The sequence below is a fragment of the Podarcis vaucheri genome, assembly GCF_965113315.1.
Source record: "Podarcis vaucheri genome assembly, chromosome: 16".
In the NCBI taxonomy this organism is placed as follows: Eukaryota; Metazoa; Chordata; class Lepidosauria; order Squamata; family Lacertidae; genus Podarcis; species Podarcis vaucheri.
The window spans coordinates 4,690,680-4,710,670 of record NC_138754.1 but is presented as its reverse complement, the minus strand read 5'-3'; the positions used below and the strand labels follow the sequence as shown (position 1 = coordinate 4,710,670).

The following is a 19,991-nucleotide window of genomic DNA, read 5'->3' as shown; positions in this document are numbered from 1 at the left end:
CAGGCTCCTTGCCAGGGTCCTGCCAACCTATGGCCTGCGCCCACTCGGCCCCTGCTGAACGGATTAGCACGGGGTGGGGTGGGGATGCTGCCATGTCCTCAAGGTACCCAGGCGACATATTTTTTCCAAGAGGGATTTTAAAAGCTACTTTCCATGGATGTAAACAACAACAAAGCCCTCCACCCCAGACCAATTGCATTTCGCCTTAAAAACCACATCGCTTGCTGAAATTTTTGTGTGCCAGGGGTGCTTTTTCGGGGTGGGGTGGGGATTGTGTCTGTGAAAGGCAGAAAGCACGTCCCTGGGCCGATGCTGGAATTAAGGCACAAGTGCAATGAAGTTGATTAAAACAGTGTGGCATTTGGGTGTGTTGTGTTTTTCAGTTTTTGAATTCCCAAAAAGGCGGGGCATTCATTGCCTTGGGCCAATACCAACTTGATCTGATTTTAGATTGCAGGTGGTGGAGAATTCAAAAGAAATTGTAGGTTAAATTGATATAATTTTGTCTTGCTTTGTAAGTAAAATGTGTGTAAAGTTGCATGTTGTTTAGTGGTTTAGTTGTGTCTGACTCTTCGTGACCTCCTGGACCAGAGCACGCCAGGCACTTCTGTCTTCCACTGCCTCCCACAGTTTGGTCAAAACTCATGCTGGTAGCTTCGAGAACACTGTCCCACCATCTCGTCCTCTGTCATCCCCTTCTCCTTGTGCCCTCCATCTTTCCCAACATTAGGGTCTTTTCCAGGGAGTCTTCTCATGAGGTGGCCAAAGTCTTGGAGCCTCAGCTTCAGGATCTGTCCTTCCCGTGAGCACTCAGGGCTCATTCCTTCAGAATGGAGAGGTTTGATCTTCTTGCAGTCCATGGGACTCTCAAGAGTCTCCTCCAGCACCATAATTCAAAAGAATCAATTCTTCAGCGGTCAGCCTTCTTTATGGTCCAGCTCTCACTTCCATACATCACTACTGGGAAAACCAGAGCTTTAACTATAGGGCCCTTTGTCAGCAAGGTGATGTCTCTGCTTTTTAAGATGCTGTCTCAGGTTGTCATCGCTTTTCTCCCAAGAAACAGGCGTCTTTTAATTTCGTGACTGCCGTCACCGTCTGCAGTGAGTAAAGTTGCATAGAAACCATTAAAAATGATTGCCAAGTACTTGCAGATATGATGACGATGATTAAGATTAAGATTCAGCATTACCTGACCTTTTCAGAGGGTAAAATTAAAATTCTTTGGTTTTCCAAAAGCAGTTTATGTATCTGGATAACTCAGTTGATTAGACTAGAGGATTATCAAGCCCTCTTCCAACTCTACAATTCTTTGATTCTATTATCCATCAAACGTAGTCTTACCAAGCTAAATGTTGAACGGTCACATAGTAGCAAATTTGAATCCCTCACACCCCAAAATGTATTTTTAAGACTGAAGAAATGTGCAAAAATTAAGTTTCATACCTGTAGTGGTAGCTGTGGGTTTTAAAAAGGAGAGAGAGAGAGAAAGGAAGGAAGGAAGGAAGGAAGGAAGGAAGGAAGGAAGGAAGGAAGGAAAGAAAGTAAGTAAGTAAGTAAGTGTTTGGTGGGTGCCTTCTCAGGTGCAACGACCTTCCAGGTGTGTTTTGATAAAACAGCATGGCTTTGTTAAGTTGCTGGTACTCATTGCAAATTTGCCTTTCCAAGGTGATACTTACATTAGCAACCTGTGGGTTTTAAAAGGAGAAGAGAGAGCGAGTTTGGCATTTGGGCCGAGCGTTCTCTTGGGTGCAGTGACCTTTTCAGACATGTTTTGATTCCACAAAGCGTTGACCTTTCCTTACACAACTCCCAGCCAAGGATTCCTTTTTTTTTTAAATGCAGCCAATGTAACTGATTTAGAAAGATAAGTGGGGAATGTGAGCGGGTATATTTGGACGGTCCACTCCATATGGTGCCAACGCAACAAAGATTTGGACGGTCCCCAGCGGGATAAATATACCCGGGCCTGGGTTAAGCAAAGTTTGACCAAACAAAGGGAGTGGGGCCCAGACCTCGCAGGGCTGTACCTTGCACCCGGTCTCTCCTCTTTTCCCTGTGATAACCGCAGTAGCGGGACTGGTCCATGCGACGTCGAGACATTTTGGTTCAGGTGGGTGATGGTGATGCTCAGAGGAGGATGAAAAGGTGAGAGCGGAGCTCTTGGGGGGCGTTTTTTCAGTGTCAGCTTGCGATAAATAATGATATTTTTTAGAAACGAGTTGATATAATGAAATGAAGAGGCGACTGGATGGTTGGCGCCAAGTTTATGTCGGAAGGTTGTTGCTGAGGACTAGAAACCTAGGGCCAGATTCAACCAATGGGTCCTGCTGGAGGAAGTCCATGGTGAGGACATCGCCGCAGTGGGGCTTTCCCCCCTCTCGCCTCCACCTGCACCGCCCCCATTCTCCCAAATTGGCTCGGGGTGCCAGGAGAACCCCGACAATGGCGCCTTGGGGTGGAGAGCAGAGATGGTTGTCTCAGGCAAGCAGAAACTTGCCTGAACTGTTTAAAAAACATAAAAATAAAGCTGGGAAGACTCTGCTTCCTTGAAGGTTTTGAAACAGAGCTCAGTTGGTCATCTGTCAAGAGTTCTTTGGCACTGTTTTTTGCATCGCAGGGGGTGGGAATTCCAATGACAGTGGAACCTTGGTTCTCAAATGTCTTGGTACTCAAACAACTTGGAACCCAAACACTGCAAACCCGGAAGTAAGTGTTCCGGTTTGCAAACTTTTTTCGGAAGTTGAATGTGCTCCGTTTTGAGTGTTACACTTCCGATTTGAGTGCCAAAATTCCAATTTGAGTGACACACTTCCAATTTGAGTGTTACGCTGAGGTCTGTCTGTTTTTTCTATTTATTTTGCGTTTTAGTGGCTCTTTTTTGTTTTGTTTTTGTGGCTGTGTAGAACCCAGTCCAGCTACTGATTGATTGTGTGACTGCAGTACATTGTTTATTGCTTTCATTTTATGGATCAACTGTCTCGTTAGATAGTAAAATTCATGTTAAATTGCTGTTTTAGGGATTGTTTTTAAAACAACAGATTAATCCATTTTGCATTACTTTCTATGGGAAAGCACGCCTTGGTTTTGGAATGCTTTGGTTTTGGAACGGACTTCCGGAACGGATTAAGTTTGAGAACTAAAGTACCACTGTATACCATTCTATGGTTCTCTGTGTTATAAGAAAAAACTGCGCCTATATCCCTTATTGGGTATCCAAGAGCCCGTGCAGAGTTCTTATGTAGGTTCTCTGTCGGTAGGAAAAAATAACAGAGGCCAACCAGAGAATATTGAGAAGCAAAGCAGCTCGTAAGCCTGATCTTTATTCAACTGTTGCAACAGGGTCCCCACTCACCACACGCAGGAGGGAAGAGAGGAACCCAGAACATTGGTGCGCAAGCTCTTATACACAGTGTAGACTTTTGAAATTGCCTCCCCTGTAGCTCAAGACCACCCCCAAAACATCATACATACATCACAGAAAGAGGTGGTCCTCAGCAGAAATACATCACAGGGGGCAGTCTACAGCAGAAAACCTGTCTGTCGGGGTACCTGATAATGGTCACTGATTGCTTTACCTGGGCAGCCTAGCCATTCCCTTTGAGATGCTAAATACTTAGTTCCTGAATCCAGGTCACAGCTCACCCTATTTATACACAAATATTCCCTAAAGACAAGAGTTGGGAGCAAAGAGACAATGGAGAGAATATTTGAGGTTGCTGGAAGAGTCAAAATGGCTTCAGGGTTGCTCTCCTGTACTATTTCAGACACGTGGTTTATATACTTACGTATGTGTTTGCCTTGGAAATCGGGTCCTCCCTTAAAGGGGACACGTATTGTGATGAGTCCATGGGGCGTGCTCTGGTCCATGGGGTCACGAAGAGTCGGACACGACTAAACGACTAAACAACAACAAACAACAATTGCGATAAAACCTGGAAAACCGACTCCCTGTGTTGTGGGTGGGTACAATTGGTCAGCCACAACACCCAATTGGTAGGTCCCTCGGTGCAATCTGGCCAATAGGACGCAGTCCAAACGGTTCAAGGGACCTATTTATGCCCACGCACGTGACCCAGAGCTTCCTCTTTCGGCGCGTGCATTCAGAACACCCGCCCACCTCTCCCTACTTTTAGGGCTTTGCGCTTGACCTTGCTATGCCGTCGTGTGTCATCTCTCGTTGGGACAGGGGCACGGCAGGAATTTCCCCCACTTGGCTGATTGGCTGTTGCCATTTAGGTTTCGCCTGCAGCATAGCAAATCGTCACAACTTGTAAGATTGCGGATAGGCTCTGGTTCAGGTGATAGGGATGGGGGAACGCTCTCGCCATCCCTATGTGAAGGGTATTCCGTTAAAGGAATCCAGGGACTCGATGGTTTGGTCAACCCCTGAGAGGGGGTTGTGCCCGTGCCTGAGTCCAGGGGGACATTTGGGTGGCTGAGATAGCCTGTTCCCGGCTTTCCGCTCATCCAGGTGTTCACCCTTGGCTGACCTATGGTGGAACCCTGGGTCAGCGCTACCTGCAACGGTGCAGGGAGCTAGTGCATTCAGTCACTTTCTGTAATCAATAAAGTTGTGGCCTAAATTCTGCCAAAAACAAAATTTGAGTCATGTATGAATTTATTTAAGGGGGAGGTTTCTGGGTCTGAACACACAAATTTATGAACATTTATTCTATCTATCTATCTATCTATCTATCTATCTATCTATCTATCTATCTACTGTATCTATCTATCTATCTATCTATCTATCTATCTATATCTATCTATCTATCATCTATCTATCTATCTATCTATCTATCTATCATCTATGACCTTAGAATTCCTATAACAATTGACTGCTTCTGTATTCTGTTTTTTCTCTTTTGCAAGTCTTGTGCATGGGATAATTCAGCTCAGAACATCAGTTCTGTATTTTTTCATTGCCTGGGGAAGGGTTGTCCCTGAAAAGATTTGAGCGCTCGGTTCCTCTTTCTTTCGTTTTGCAAAAAAAAATTCAGCCTTTGAGGCACACAGAGGCGAAACGCGGTTGGCACGATGGAGCCCGGGTGATCGGAATCTGTTGCACATTTTTATGAGCCAATTTCCTCTTCTGGTTCTTCACCCCCCCCAACAAAAAATGCACTGAGTGACTGATTTATGAGTCACCCAAAACAAGAGTCTGGGTCAGCTTTCCCCCCTCTTCCTTTCAGAAAGGTCAACGAGGGGTTACGAGTTCAGGCATCGTTCAGGGGGCTTTTACGAGCGAGGCGAGCCCACCCACCCCCAAAATTCCCCCTCCAGCCTCCTTTTACAGGCCCACTTCTATAAGTCAACATTTAAAAGTGGCAGAGACACACAAAAGAGGTTCCAAGCTTCCGTTGTTGACTTTTGAACGCTGACATTTTCCTTTTTTAAAAAAAATTAAAATTTGTTCCTTTAGGGAGCTGGAAAGGTCTTGAAACTGGGGGGTCGCCCCCCACGCCCAGGAGAAGAGGGGCTTTGCGGCAGAGAGAACAGGCTCCTACGCAGATGGTGAGGTTGCGAAAGGGGTCTGGTCTTCTCTAAACCGACGGCACGAATCAGAAGGCGATGGGGGCAGCAAGCCACGGTCAGATTGGCAGGTAAGTAAGGGGGCAGCCCCCATTTTGGGGGGGGGGTTTCTGGGGTGGCAGGGTGTTTGGATGAGCCATAGGTAGGGAAAGACTCCTCCTCTGAACCCTTGAGAGCTGCTGCCAGCCAGTGCGAGCCGTTCAGAGCTTCCTAAGCCAGCCCTGCAATTGGAACCATGAGGACTGGAATCTTGGCGTTATTTTAAAGCCAGTGGTAAAGTGCCTTCTTTGCATGCAAAAGATTCCAGGTTGGATCGCTGACAGATCCCGGTAAGGCTGGGAAGGACTCTTGGCCTGAAACCCCGAAGAACCGCTGCCGACGGAGAAAAAGGGATGCCATGGTCTGATTCTCTAGAAGGCGGCTTCCAGGGTTCCATATGCCCATAGTCTTCTGTGACACGTGAGATCTCTGCCCCATGGTGCTTACAGTACAGGAAAGGAGCCAGGGAGAGAAATGAGCAAAAGACAAACGCAGCGTAGTCCTTAGAGTGTTTCCCTTAGAGCCTGCGAGCCCAGGGTTCGAGTCTCACACTCAGCTACATTTTTAAAATTTATTTTAGCCTTTTTTCTAAATAAACAAATGCTGGGTTTTTAGCTAGCTCCTTGTCTGTTCTCATTATTTTGGAAGGTTTTAAGCTGCTGTTCTGAATTGGTTGGGTTTTTTTTACTGGTTTTGTTCTCTTTTTTTTTTGTAAACCACTTTGAGGGTTTTTTTAACAATCATAAAACAAATTTTGTGAAACAGGTAAATAAATATGTTCTATCCTGCCTTCCCCAAAAGAGATAAGGGCATCAAACACAAGCATGTTAAAACAATACAGTTTAAAAGCAAGCAAGAATGTGTTTAAAACTTAAAAAAAATCCTTAAAACTATATAAAAGCAATTTACCAACCACGTAAAAACATTTGAGAGCACCTAAAATCCTTTTAAGGGACGCGGGTGGCACTGTGGGTTAAACCACAAAGCCTAGGACTTGCCAATCAGAAGGTCAGCGGTTCGAATCCCTGCGACGGAGTGAGCTCCCGTTGCTCGGTCTCTGCTCCTGCCAACCTAGCAGTTCGAAAGCACCTCAAAGTGCAAGTAGATAAATAGGTACCACTCCGGCGGGAAGGTAAACGGCGTTTCCGTGCGCTGCTCCAGTTTGCCAGAAGCGGCTTAGTCATGCTGGCCACATGACCCGGAAGCTGTACGCCGGCTCCTTCAGCCAGTAAAGCGAGATGAGTGCCGCAACCCCAGAGTCGGTCACGATTGGACCTAATGGTCAGGAGTCCCTTTACCTTTTTTTTAAAGCCTTTAAAAAGGGATTGCAGACCCTCACAGTTGTCCATTATCAGGTAGCTTTCATGAGGCCTTCCTGGAACCACGGTCTCTCAACCTTGAGCCTACTTCACAGAGTTGTTGTTCTGAAAAAGGAAAGGAAGAAGATCTGCTCCTCTAGCTCCTTGGAGGAAAAGGATGGCTATAAATGTCACGATAAATAAAAATGAACAGAGGAAAGTTGGAAACGGAGGCTAAGGCTTCAGCCAGGGGGTGGGTGACTGCGGCGGTTATACAGACTTAGCACTGAGAATTAGGGCTAAGCAACTGGGGTCTGTGCCGGAGATTTAACAGGAGAAGGGGAATCTGAAATAACAAAGTCCCCACATATGCACTTATTTAAACAATTTGCAAGAGTGCGTTTAATCCCACACATGCATTTATTTAAATAAGAATGCTCTTATTTCCACATATGAGTTTATTTAAATTGCCCTGCTTTCCAAAGGGTTTTCCAAACGTGCAATAAACGGAGCCTGTTTCACAGCGAGTTCAGCCAGAGGGCTGGACCCAGTCTCCCTGCGAAACCCCTGCAACGCTTTGCGTATTAATTTGACCATTTCACCAATATCCAGAGGTTTTTTCTGCAATTCCTTTTCCTTTGATTGGTACAACTTGTATTGTTTATTTATTGAATTTATATATCGCCCTGTACCCGCAGCTCTCAGGGCGGTTGACAGAATAAAGTCAAAATATAAAACCACAAAATCCATTAACAGAATAAAATAAAATAAAAATTTAAAAGGGCATAGGATGTCAATCAATGGCCAGTAAAGCTATTCTTTTAGCATGTTCTATTTGGGGAGCTTGGATTTTGAAAAAAGTGACCCTTACCTCTCTGGGCTTTTGTTTCTGCCTTTTGTTTTTGTTTCATGAGAACTAGAAACCTGCCCTGCCTCTCCACATATTCCTGGTTTGTGGCATTTTTGTACTGAGGGAGTTTGAGGTCTCTCTGTGTGTGTTTGTTTAAAAGGCTTCTGGGCATAGATTTTGGCAGGGTCAGAAAGGAATCCATCTCTCGCCCCCGGAAGCAGAAGCCAGCCAGGTGCGCCCTGGTATTTATTGATTTCCTCTCTGTCTGGAGTGTTTCAGGTAAAAACCTTCCCTGCAGGGCACAGATAGCAGACGCGGTCCAGGTGTTGCACTGATCTGCTTCGACAACTCCCCCCCCATGCCCCCCTATGGCCCTAATTGCAAGGCAACGAACAAATTCATTTCCCCCCCTGAAAACAAAATGGAGGCAGCAATGTTCATTGTTGTTGATGTTTAGTTGTTCAGTCGTGTCTGCCTCTTCGTGACCCCCTGGACCAGAGCACGCCAGGCACTCCTGTCTTCCACTGCCTCCCGCAGTTTGGTCAAACTGATGCTGGTAGCTTCGAGAACACTGTCCCACCATCTCGTCCTCTGTCGTCCCCTTCTCCTTGTGCCCTCCATCTTTCCCAACATCAGGGTCTTTTCCAGGGAGTCTTCTCTTCTCATGACCAAAGTATTGGAGCTCAGCTTCAGGATCTGTCCTTCCAGTGAGCACTCAGGACTGATCTTGCAGTCCATGGGACTCTCAAGAGTCTCCTCCAGCACCAGAATTCAAAAGCATCCATTCTTCGGCGATCAGCCTTCTTTATGGTCCAGCTCTCACTTCCATACATCCCTACTGGGAAAACCATAGCTTTAACTATATGGACCTTTGTCGGCAAGGTAATGTCTCTGCTTTTTACGATGCTGTCTAGGTTTGTCATTGCTTTTCTCCCAAGAAGCAGGCGTCTTTTAATTTCGTGAAAACAGATTTAAACCTCTCAAATTCTACGTGTCCGGGGGCAGCCTTGCCTAAATGACCGCGTTTTAAGCAGGTGTCGGAAAAAATGAGTATAGGAAAGGCCATCAAGTGGCAGGGAGTTCCAAAGTTTAGGTCAATTTCTCGCAAATGCAGAACAGATATTATGTGGTGCTGGCTCTGCAGGTCGACGCAGGTGAGGGAGCACGTATCAAAAGGTGAGATCCGAGGGCCAGACAGAGACTGCTTGAGGGCCGCATTTGGGAGTTTGAGGGCCGCATTTGGTCTAGGACGATGACAGGAACTGGAAGTTGGGGGGGGAGGCACTGGTCCCACACCCCCTAGCGTGACCTCTTGGGGTCATGCAAAGGAAAAGGGTGTGTGTCTTTTTTTCCATCAAGATTTACGGTATTCCTTTTCACGCATTTCAGGCAGAGAATTCCCACTGAAAGCTCACGGGGCGCAACCGGAAGACCCCCCCCCCCCAGCTGGGGTTCCAGTCCACCAGATGCCTCTCTCTTGGTGGGGTCCGTCTGCGTGATGTGGGGGGAGCCAGGAATTGGTTAGCGTTTCCTACCCCAAAGCATATGCAGTCCAGATGGTGTAGCAACAGCTTTTCTTTTTTAAAAAAAAGGAAATAAAGAGGGGGTTTTTTTTTGGTGGGTGGGGTAGTATCTTCTGCAACCTTCCTCTGAAATTGGAGGGCTTTCATAATTGGCGAGTGGCAGAGAATTTGGCCCATTTCCCTTCTTATTTTTCTATAGGGGAATCTGGGGCCGGCCCTACTGTTAGGTGGGTGTTGTAAAACGGCAGCCAACTGCTGTTTAATTTGGCCAAAAACATTATACTGATTTAAGTCAGACCTCAGGAGGTCTGCCTAGCTAGGTATTGTCAACTCAGACTGGCAGCTGCTCTTTCCAGGGGACATTCCCAGCCCTACTTGGGGAGGCTGGTGGGTTTCGAACCCGGGACCTTATGCATGCAAAGCAAATACTCTCCCGCTGAGCTAGGGGGCGTTCCCCTTAAAATGAAGCTAAGGTTCCAGTCCTCGTTGTTCGGAATAGAGGGCTGATTTAAATAGGAACACAGCAAAGGGCTTTCTATGGAGCCTTTTCAGATTGAAAACCAGGACACATGTCTTCCTGATCAAGTCAAATGACCTGCAGGCCAGTGTTTCCCAATTGTTGGTGTTTATACTATATATATATATTTTAAATATGCCTTGAGACAGTCTTTAAACCTCTTTTGTTGACCACCAGCATTACACTTTCCATTTTTAAGTTCGGAATAGACTAGTTGCTTTGGAAGGTGATCATCAGGCATCCGCACGACACGACCAGTCCAATGAAGAACATGGTTGATTGGGAACACGCTACTAACCCCAAATGGGATGTCTGAACTATTTCAGCGAACTAGTTCCTCCTCCCCCCCCCCCGTAAATACGCTGAGGGTATATATCCTTTGTGTATTTGCAGGACCTCCACTGAAAAGTTTCTGGGAGCAAAAATCCCGTTGAACTCTTGAAATGGGTTGGGTGGTTCAAAATGGCCAACAACAAACTTGTCTTGTAGGAAGGGGAATTGAACCCTGAATTCGGGTTTTGATTGGCGGGCATCTCGACGGCTTCCAGAACAGCTTGCCTGTGGCCCATCAGCTCTCGTTGGGCGGCCTTGACCAGGACTGCCGGGTTCCTCCTGAGAGAACGTTTCCTGCCACCCTTTTAAACGGTTGGCCCTCGTGGCTGCCCGCCATGTCCCACCCTGTCTGGAGAGCATAGTTTCCTGCCCTCGCGAGCCTTTGGCCTTGGAGCGATCAAACGCAGAGAGGCTGAACTTTCCCTCTTCTCAAGAGACTTCTTGTTTGTGGAAATAACTTTTATCTCTCTTCCAAGCTGTGTGGGACCTCTGCAATCGTAATAATCAAAGGGAGAGTTGACCTGTCATAAAGAAGGAATTATTTTAGGAGCAGAGAGACAGAACGATGGATTTTGAGACAGATCGCAATCTCAGTTCCAAGAAGGCCTGACGGGGAATGAAAGCATTTTCCCGCCCCGTGCGACAGAGGCCTGGGACCGTGTCCCGTACCCTCCCACCCAGTGCAACAACAAAGCCAAACATGCAGAAAAGAGCCGAATGTCTGCGCACCCGTTATATTTTCACAAGTGCTTGTTCTCTGCTCCCCAGGGTGTTTGCTAGCCAAGGGCGACGTTTACGATGTTTGGTGACAGTTTTGCCACGTGGTCAACGAAGCCCGTTGTGAAAGCGGCTTTGAAAATTGTGCCACCCAGGTCGACGTTTCTGGGGAAAGGGCCTTTCCTCTGCCCAAAACCACAGGTTGTGCATGAGCGATGATGGCTGCGTCCCACCTCCCGTGTCGGAGGCAGTAAACACCACTGGATGAGAAGAGTTGCTGGGGATCGCCAGGGAAACGAGAATTGCTGTTGCACCCAGATCATGCTTGCGAGTTTCCCTAGTTGACCCCTAGGATGGGGGTCAGCTAGGTTTATCTTGCCTGGGCCGGATCAGTCCCACGGAGATCCCTCCATGAACCGGATCATGCCCTTGCCCATGATTTTCGGCGTCTGTGTGTGTGCAGGCGCAATTTTCACACCTGTGCAGATGCGATTTCTGGTGCCACGGAAGCGAGTCGTCGTGCTGGTAGCTCGGTTTGGGGGCGGCTTGGGGGCCGGTCAAACATCCTCCACAGGCCGCTTTTGGCCCACGGGCCTTAGGTTGCCGACCCTTGCCCTAGGAGGACAGGATTTCTGGACTAGGTGGCCTAACTCCAGGGCTCTTCTGATGGAACCTCCAGGCCCAGAGGCAGTCTACCTCGATCCATAGGTTCTTGGGGACATTTGGCTGCTGTGAGAAAAGGGCTCCTTTTGCCCTGACCCAGTACCTCCACCTATTCTTAAGTTCCTGGAATCTCATGTAGTAGAAATGGGCTAAAGAACTTTCCTCCGAGATTTAGATTCTCCGATTTGGCCTTGATCGCCTTGATTCAAGGTATACTGCCTTGAAACAGGGAGGCTCCATATGTCCATAAACACACTGGAATACGAGAAGGGTCATTCAGCAGCTGCATCTGGCCAAAGCAGGACACTTCTATTACAACAACCTCTTCTCCCTGCGGCCGGCCAGGTGCCCAAATTGGAAAGTCCAAGAGCATAACAGTGGTGCTCTGAGATTCCCTCAAATTCTGCCTCTGACAGGAGAGGTAGGACATATGCAGCTACCTAGGCAATTGTCCTTCCTGAACCCCAGCTAAAGCCACCATTCACCACACCTTGTGACCATGGATTCTCTAAATGAAGTTTCCACTGTACTGCACAAAGGTTGCTGCAGACATAGTTCTCCACCTCAACATTTAATCCCCACAGCAACCCTGTGAGGTAGGCCAGGCTGAGAGAAGCAGTGGCTGGCAGCCCCCAAGCGTCATATCCCCCGAGTGAGCTCCCAGGTGAGCTGAGTGGGAGGATTTGAATCCGTGACTCTTGGATCCAACACTCAGTGGTGTCCAAACTTTTTTCAAAGAGGGCCAGATTTGATGAAGTGAAGGGCTGTGAGGGCCTACCAAAGGGCCAGCCAAAGTTGTTGAGCTTCTTTTAGGATTGAAGGTGTTGAGGTTTTTTTTAGGATTTTAGCCCAGGAAATAAACTTCCACAGGGGCCGGATTAGGCCCCTAAAATGGACTTTGGACATAACCACCACACCGCCACCGTCTCTCTCTTGAGAACTACATTTGAGTAGCACGTTAAAGTCTGGAAGAATAAGAAATCAAGATAGCAAACTTTTCGTAGCAGAATGGAAACGGTTTACTGAATATTTACAGATAAATTGTAAATAGATAAAAACATTGGCAGGATTATTGTAATAACCTGCAGCTTCATAAAGAAGATGAATAAATGAGCAAATTAAGTTAATTAGGAGATGCAGAAGATACTACAAATGAATTTGAGGAACCGCAGAAAGAGGGGGAAGGAAGTCAAGTTTTGAAATGTCAAAATGATTGTAAAATCAGTGAAATGTATAAACCTGAGAAGCATAAATAAAAAATTTAAACAAAAATGAAAAAGCAACAACAACCAAAAGTCCGAACAGTATTGAAAGCTGCTGAACAGGAAAATATTTTTAGTGTCAGCCGCTCTCTGCAAGGTGCATGTTGACGGATTAATGCGCTGTGCACTGAGTACAGAACCATGTGTGCGCGCATTAGAGAAGAGAGCGTTCTTTTATTGCTCTGTTGGAAGAAACTCCGAGGGCTGTCTCATCGTCACGGGCTCCATCCTGAGCCAGGACAACCTCTGCAAACATCCCCACCAAATTCCTGTCCAACTTTTTTCTCCCTTGCAAAAAAAATAATTAAAAAGCGCCCCCGGGGAAGGAGATTCCACAGCCGCCTCCCTGCGTGAGTCAACTTCGCTTGCTTTTGTGGCACCTGATTCCTGCTTGCGTAGGTTGATCTCTGGGCGCGCGCGGAGGGGGGGCGCTTTTACTTGTGGGGGTTGTTTTGCCCCAATCTGGTTGGTGACAATGCTAGCTACCTATCTGAGCCAGCCTCTGACTCATCCTTGGCCTGCCGCGAGAATCTCTTGGCGGTCACACAGGGTAATAAAACTGTTGCACGCTCGTTCCCCTTGCTTCCTTTTGTGCAAGATGGGCGATTTTTCAGGAGAGATGGGGAAGGTGAGAACTGCCGCCGCCCCCCCTTAGTAAGTGACTCACTTCAGCAAAAGGACAGGGCCGCCTGTTGACCTCTGGATAGGAAAGGATTGGAGCCAGAAAGTTTGTGATGGGAGGGCAAATGCCCCGAGGGTGAAACTGGGGTAGCTCTTGTGAAAATTTCTTTGGGGAAGAGATTTTGATTTAAATCTGCATTTAAAAGCAAACCTGCCTAATCTGCAATTTCTGAAACTTTTATGTGAACCAAAGCACAGCCCTCCCTGGAAATCTGCTATTTCTCTGAATTTTGCAGGGTAGTATCGAAAAATGCATATAACTAAGGTGAAATAATGCAGGAAGAACGTGTTGAATTGGGCGTCGTCGCTTTGCAAAAGCGTGCCCGTTCAGCGAAATCATGTTCTGACGTGGGTTTTAGTGGAAATGCGAAACGAAAATGCATTGTATAAGGGGAAATGGCTTTGCAAAGAAAATGTGTCCGTTGGGCAAAATTGCATCAGAAATGTGCGCGTTATGGGAAAGTCACACTAAAGTCGTCAATTTGTAGAGTCGGAAGGGAGCAAAGGAGTCATTCTAGCCCAGCCCCGTACAATGCTGACGAGTTTTTGTGAGGAGTTAAAAACAAAATCACAAACTGGTGTGGAGAACTGAACTTGAAATGTAAGGCTGAAAAAAATTTGCAGGTGTCCTTCATCCCTAGCACACATTAACCTTTTCAGTCTGCCAGGAGGGTTTTCTTAAGATCGACCGATCTACAATACCTTGAGCCATGGAAGCTGCCCAAATTAATGTCATGTATGTTGGCTTGTTTTAGCGTCCTGGTTGTCCCCAGCATCGAGTTCGACAAATATTTTCTTTCCTTTTTTAATATATTTTAAAATTTTATTAGTATTTTCCACACAACAACACGAAAAACATCGAAAAATAACAATACACAAAACACAAAAACCAACATACAAAAGCACCCAAATCCATATCTTACAAGTTAATAATATAAACGCTAAAAAGAAAAACACACTGACTTCCACCAATCCTACAACACCTCCTTTACCTCTCATTGTGTCTTCCTGTTTTCCTTATCATCTCTATGCTAGCATCTAGATATAAATCTAGATATAAATCTTTTCATCAGTAGGCGGGGAATTCCAAAGTTCCACACTAAGAGATCAATTCCGTACAAATGCAGAATGGAGGGAGGGAGCTGGCCTAGTAGGGGTAAGGTGATGGAAATAATAATAATAATAATAATAATAATAATAATAATAATAATAATTTATTATTTATACCCCGCCCATCTGGCTGGGCTTCCATCAAAGGGCCCCGGTGCTCTCTGAGCAAGGAATCGCGCATAGTTTCGCCCGCCAGATGTCCCCCACCACCCTCTGGCTCTGATGTGCTGGCGCCGTGGCAGCCAGAGACTGATTCGATCTCGGTGCCTGGTGACATAACCGCTGTACGGTTAATGAGGATCCCCTGGGAAGGGGATGCGAGCGAGAGACTCGGAGGCCAGCAAAGCTCTTGCTGCTTGGACTCTGCCTTGACGCAGCGGGGGGAAGCGCTGAAGTCAGTGGTCCCTGCGTGAGATTGTCCTCGCAGCCAGCTTTCAAAAGGGAGTTTTCTTATGTACGATTAAATCATAGGGACAGAAGATGCTGAGCTGGTTTTAAGGCGCATTCCTTTCTCCACCTACCCCAGAGGTCCATATGGTCTTGCAATAGCCAACGCAGCACCCTCACAGAGCCTTTTACTCCAGCGCTGGGCAGGCAGCGGTGCTCGGCGGTTAGGGACAATATGAGTTGCCGCCAAGCCAGACCTGTGGGGCCACTTCCGATTTATTGAAAACATTTTACCCCGCTTTTTAACCTTGTTTTGGAGAAAACAATCCCAGGATTACCAAAGATCAGTGGTAAGAACATCCCGAAACCTGGATGTCCCGATATACCTCATCTGGGTGCAAATAGGCATTTTTGGATCTGAATGGGTGGGTATTTGCCTCTAGTGCTAGTTCTTCACAGAGAAAAACCATGGATGTTAATAAACAGGACTACCAATGACTGCTAACCACAATGGCTATGTTTTCCCTTGATGGTCAGAGCAGAACTGCTTCTGAATGCAAAGCACAGAGAACCGTACTCTAAAGCAAACCACAGCTTTTGCAAGAAGAATCTGATTTTTAAAAATATTATTATTGCAGTGGTACCTTGGTTTACGAACTTAATCCATTCCAGAAATCCATGCTTAAACCAAAGCGTTCTTAAACCAAGGTGTGCTTTCCCATAGCAGCGGGGGACTCAATTTACAAATGGAACACACTCAACAGGAAGCAAAATGTGTTCTTAAACCAAGGCAAAGTTCACAAACCAAAACACCTACCTCCAGGTTTGCAGCTTTTTTCTTAATCCAAGTTGTTCATAAACTAAGCTGTCCTTAAACCAAGGTACCACTGTATTATTAATTAGATTCAGCAGTGAGTGCAAGACCGCCACAGCTTGCAGTGAACCTTCCTGTGTTCAGTGAAAGGGTCCTCCTTGACTATAAAGCGATGGGGCATTAAAAGCAGGGATATTCCCATCATGCTTTGCTCAGGAACTTTCCTGGAGAGGCTGCCTGACTCACCACAGCCTCCATCTTCCTGCCTCGCCCACAAACAGCAGCTCCCTGACCATCCCTGCCTTGTTTTCCTTTCCAGGTTTCCCTTGGCTTCCATCTCCTTGACTCTCTCCGCGATGATGTTGACGGCCAGCCTCTGCCAAGCCGCCGAGAAGGTGAGTCAGTCTGCAGCAATGGGCTTACTCACGAGCAAAGATCTTTTTTGCAAAGATTAACTACCTTCGCTTGGAGAAATCGATTCCCCAAAAGTGAAGGCGGTTAATCTTTGCAAAAGTTCTGGACGGAGAATAATAATAGGAGCTGGAGACTGACAGCATGAGAACTCAGAAAAGTGAGGACTAGCGGCTTGGAGTTTGGTAAGAATCTGCCTGCAATCTGATTGCATAAAGGACATCAGAGGAGCTCAGCTGGATCAGGCCAAGGGAACAAGTCCAGTATCCTGTTCCCAGAGTGGCCAACCAGAAGCGCACTAGCAGGACTAGCAACACTCTCCCCTCTTTGACTATGTCCAGTTCTCTTTTAAAGCCATCCAAGTTGGTGCCCTGCAGCAGTGAGTTCCAAAGTTTAACTATGTGCTGGATGAAAAAGGTCTTTTTCATTTATCTGCCCTGAATCTTCCAGCGTTCATCTTCTTTGGATGTCCACAAGTTCTTTTTGCTCTTTTCAACACGAGGACTGCCTGAGTCACTAAGCCTCTGGATACAGGTTAAGTGGCCTCCCAGCCCTCAGTTTTCCCCATCTGTAAAATGGGCATAAGAAACAGCAGCGGGCGGATTCGGCTAGTTGAAATAGCGTTCTCTTTTCCTCCTTGCAAGAACAGGGGGCACACAAACACACACACAGTTTTATTATCTGCAAAACAAAATTTGTTATAGAGTTGTGTGCAGGCTTTTGCCGCATTAATAGAACTGTTATTTTTAACTTTCTTTGTTTTTCCTGCCTCTGTTGAAGCCGGAGCAAGGCAACCAGGAAACTTTAATGGTGGGCAGGAGCTAAAATAAACGGGCTCAAGGCTCCACACTTTGGGGAAATCCTTTTTCAGTTATGGGAAAATCAAGACACCGGCTATTCCTGGAAGGTTAAAAGGGAGATCTGTTGCGTCTGGAGGCCTAAACATTGGCCTCAATTGTAATCAAGGCTCTTATTTGTTCCACAATAATAATAACAAAAGCTTGTTGTTGTTTAGTCGTGTCTGACTCTTCGTGACCCCTTGGACCAGAGCACGCCAGGCCCTCCTGTCTTCCACTGCCTCCCGCAGTTTGGTCAAACTCATGCTGGTAGCTTCGAGAACACTGTCCCACCATCTCGTCCTCTCTTGTCCCCTTCTCCTTGCGCCCTCCATCTTTCCCAATATCAGGGTCTTTTCCAGGGAGTCTTCTCTTCTCATGAGGTGGCCAAAGCCTTGGAGCCTCAGCTTCAGGATCTGTCCTTCCAGTGAGCACTCAGGGCTGATTTCCTTCAGAATGAATAGGTTTGATCTTCTTGCAGTCCATGGGACTCTCAAGAGTCTCCTCCAGCATCAGAATTCAAAAGCATCCATTCTTCGGCGATCAGCCTTCTTGATGGTCCAGCTCTCACTTCCATACATCCCTACTGGGAAAGCCATAGCTTTAACTATACGGACCTTTGTCGGCAAGGTGATGTCTCTGCTTTTTAAGATGCTGTCTAGGTTTGTCATTGCTTTTCTCCCAAGAAGCAGGCGTCTTTTACTAATTTCGTGGCTGCTGTCACCATCTGCAGTGATCATGGAGCCCAGGAAAGTAAAATCTCTCACTGCCTCCATTTCTTCCCCTTCTATTTGTCAGGAGGTGATGGGACCAGTGGCTATGATCTTCGTTTTTTTGATGTTGTGCTTCAAATCATAAAAGCTTACAAGCAAGCAAATCCTGAGCATTATCAGCCTTTAGCCTCATCCCCATAACCTGTGAAATGGACATATTCCAGACCTATCTGGACAACTGAGTTGTGAAGATCATGGCTGACATAAGGAGCCCTGCACTTTTAACAGTGTGGGGAAAACATTCATGAATAAGAAATACTGAACTGAGCAATGCATATCAGCAGCGGCTCCACCTCCTCGATCATTTTGCTAGCTCTTTTCTGAACCTACAATATCCTTTTCCAAGCGAGGCGACCAGAACAGTCCTCAAAATGCAGTCCTACCATCCATTGCATTATGATAGTGGCAGTTTTGATTTCGATTCGTTTCCTAATGAACTCTAGCATGGAATCTGCCTTATTCAGGTGTGGTTAAGAAAGTCAAAGGGCATCTTAGTTGCTTAATAATAATATTTATTATTTATACCATGCCCATCTGGCTGGGCTTCCCCAGTGCGGGGAGCAGAGAGTAGGGAGTTAATGTGGGGCCGGTGTGGAGTTGGCCGGTGGAGCGAGCAGCCCCCTAATATATACATACTTTCCGTAATATAAATATGGCAATCTTGATTAATGACCATCTAAAAACAGAATCCAAAGAGAATCTCGAGATTTGTTCCATCCTTTCATTTCCAATTTAACCTTTTAAATACATGTGCGTAATAAATCAACTCGTCCTTTTGGAAATTATTATTGTGGCCCACGCTTTCTGCCAGGCAGCTGATAAGCGTTGGCGTGACTTTGGCATCCATCAGCATGCTCCCAACCAAGTCTTTATCCTTCGGATTAACTGTATTTTTAAAAAGTCCAAGAAATATAGCATCTGGTTCGAAGGATATTCTATATATCCTATAATTCTGTCCCCCACCCCACTCCCAAAATTGTTTTTTTTTCCTTTTCTACAACAGGAATGAGGGACATCTGTGACCCTCCAGGTGGGAGCTGGAATCCAGCAAAATCTGGAGATGGCGAGGCTGAAGGGGGAAGATGTATATGCAAGCCATGGGTGCGGATTCTGAACCCTCCAGATGTTTCTGGATTCCAGCCCTTAGCAAGCCAGTGGGGGCCGGCCAGGGTCAAGGGTGATGGGAACTGTAGCGCAGCAACATCTGGAGGATGCTAGCACTTAAATAACACAGGGGCCGTCCAGAGAGAGAATAAATCCCGATAACACTTTGGAGAGGGAAACTGGACAAAAACAGCGTATGATTCGAATCGAACGAAACAGAGAGGTTTTGTCCCCCTGCTCTGTGGCACTTTTCCCCCTCCTCTGCACGTGCAGAAGTGCAGAAGGGGCAAAGCTTTCCCCAAACTGACTCCCCAGGGACGTTTGCCGGCGGCCGGATTTGTTGCTGGCGAAATAAGGCCGCCTTTTTCAGAAGGGGGACAAAGCGAGAGGTTGTTCAAATGAAAGACCCTTCTCTCCGGTCGGCGTGAAAAGAGGCATCTCAGTTTATTTCTCTCTGGGTGGTATGCGCTGCGTCAGCTTGGACCAGTGTGCGTTGAGCATCTGGGCTCAATTTTCTAGATGTTGATTTTGTAACTTTAGACGGAGACCCTGGAAGGCGGTGGTTTGGGGTGTTGCATCACGGACGAAATGGAAAGCAGGAAAGAGTAGCCCCCAAAGGCCTTTCTGATGCGTATCGCTGGTGGAATCAGAACGGGGAATTATTCCAGCCAGAGGTGGAAACTCCTTCCTCCTTGTGCCTTGGGGTCAATCATCACCTCTTAATTTTTTATTTTATTTTTTTACATAGGAAATTACTATCTGTACAACAAACCTGTAAGGTTTACTGTTGATATTCTGGTTTTTACAGATACAGGCTCACAGCTGAGAGATAACCCTACTTGGGGACTTCCCTGGCTTTTTTCTGGCCCACGTAGGACCAGTCTGGATAGTTAGCCTTGGTGAAGACTTGACGTTTTCATCCCCCCAAAAAGTTTTTGCGTTTCTGCTGAAATGAGGCTGCATTTTAACGCTGTATTTTAATCTTGTTTTTAAGTTGTATTTCAATCAATCTGTTTTATATTTGGTTAGCCGCCCTGAGCCTGGTGATGGCTGGGGAGGGCGGGGTATAAATAAAATTTATTATTATTATTATTATTATTATTACAGCCTGACGTCTTTGTAGGTCTGAGGCAGAGCGCCT

General features: G+C 46.5%; 1 protein-coding gene across 2 annotated transcripts in view; it reads left to right on the top strand.

The window, feature by feature from the left end:
• ADAMTSL4 (ADAMTS like 4) overlaps window positions 1–19,991 on the top strand; it is an 86,080-nt gene that overhangs the window by 23,166 nt on the left and 42,923 nt on the right. For both annotated transcript variants that reach the window (XM_082202035.1, XM_082202034.1), the window contains 2 exons: window positions 5,423–5,603; window positions 16,046–16,121. In XM_082202035.1, coding sequence (XP_082058161.1) covers window positions 5,572–5,603; window positions 16,046–16,121 — 108 coding nt within the window. In that variant the 5' untranslated portion in view covers window positions 5,423–5,571. The remainder of the gene's footprint in view (window positions 1–5,422; window positions 5,604–16,045; window positions 16,122–19,991) is intronic.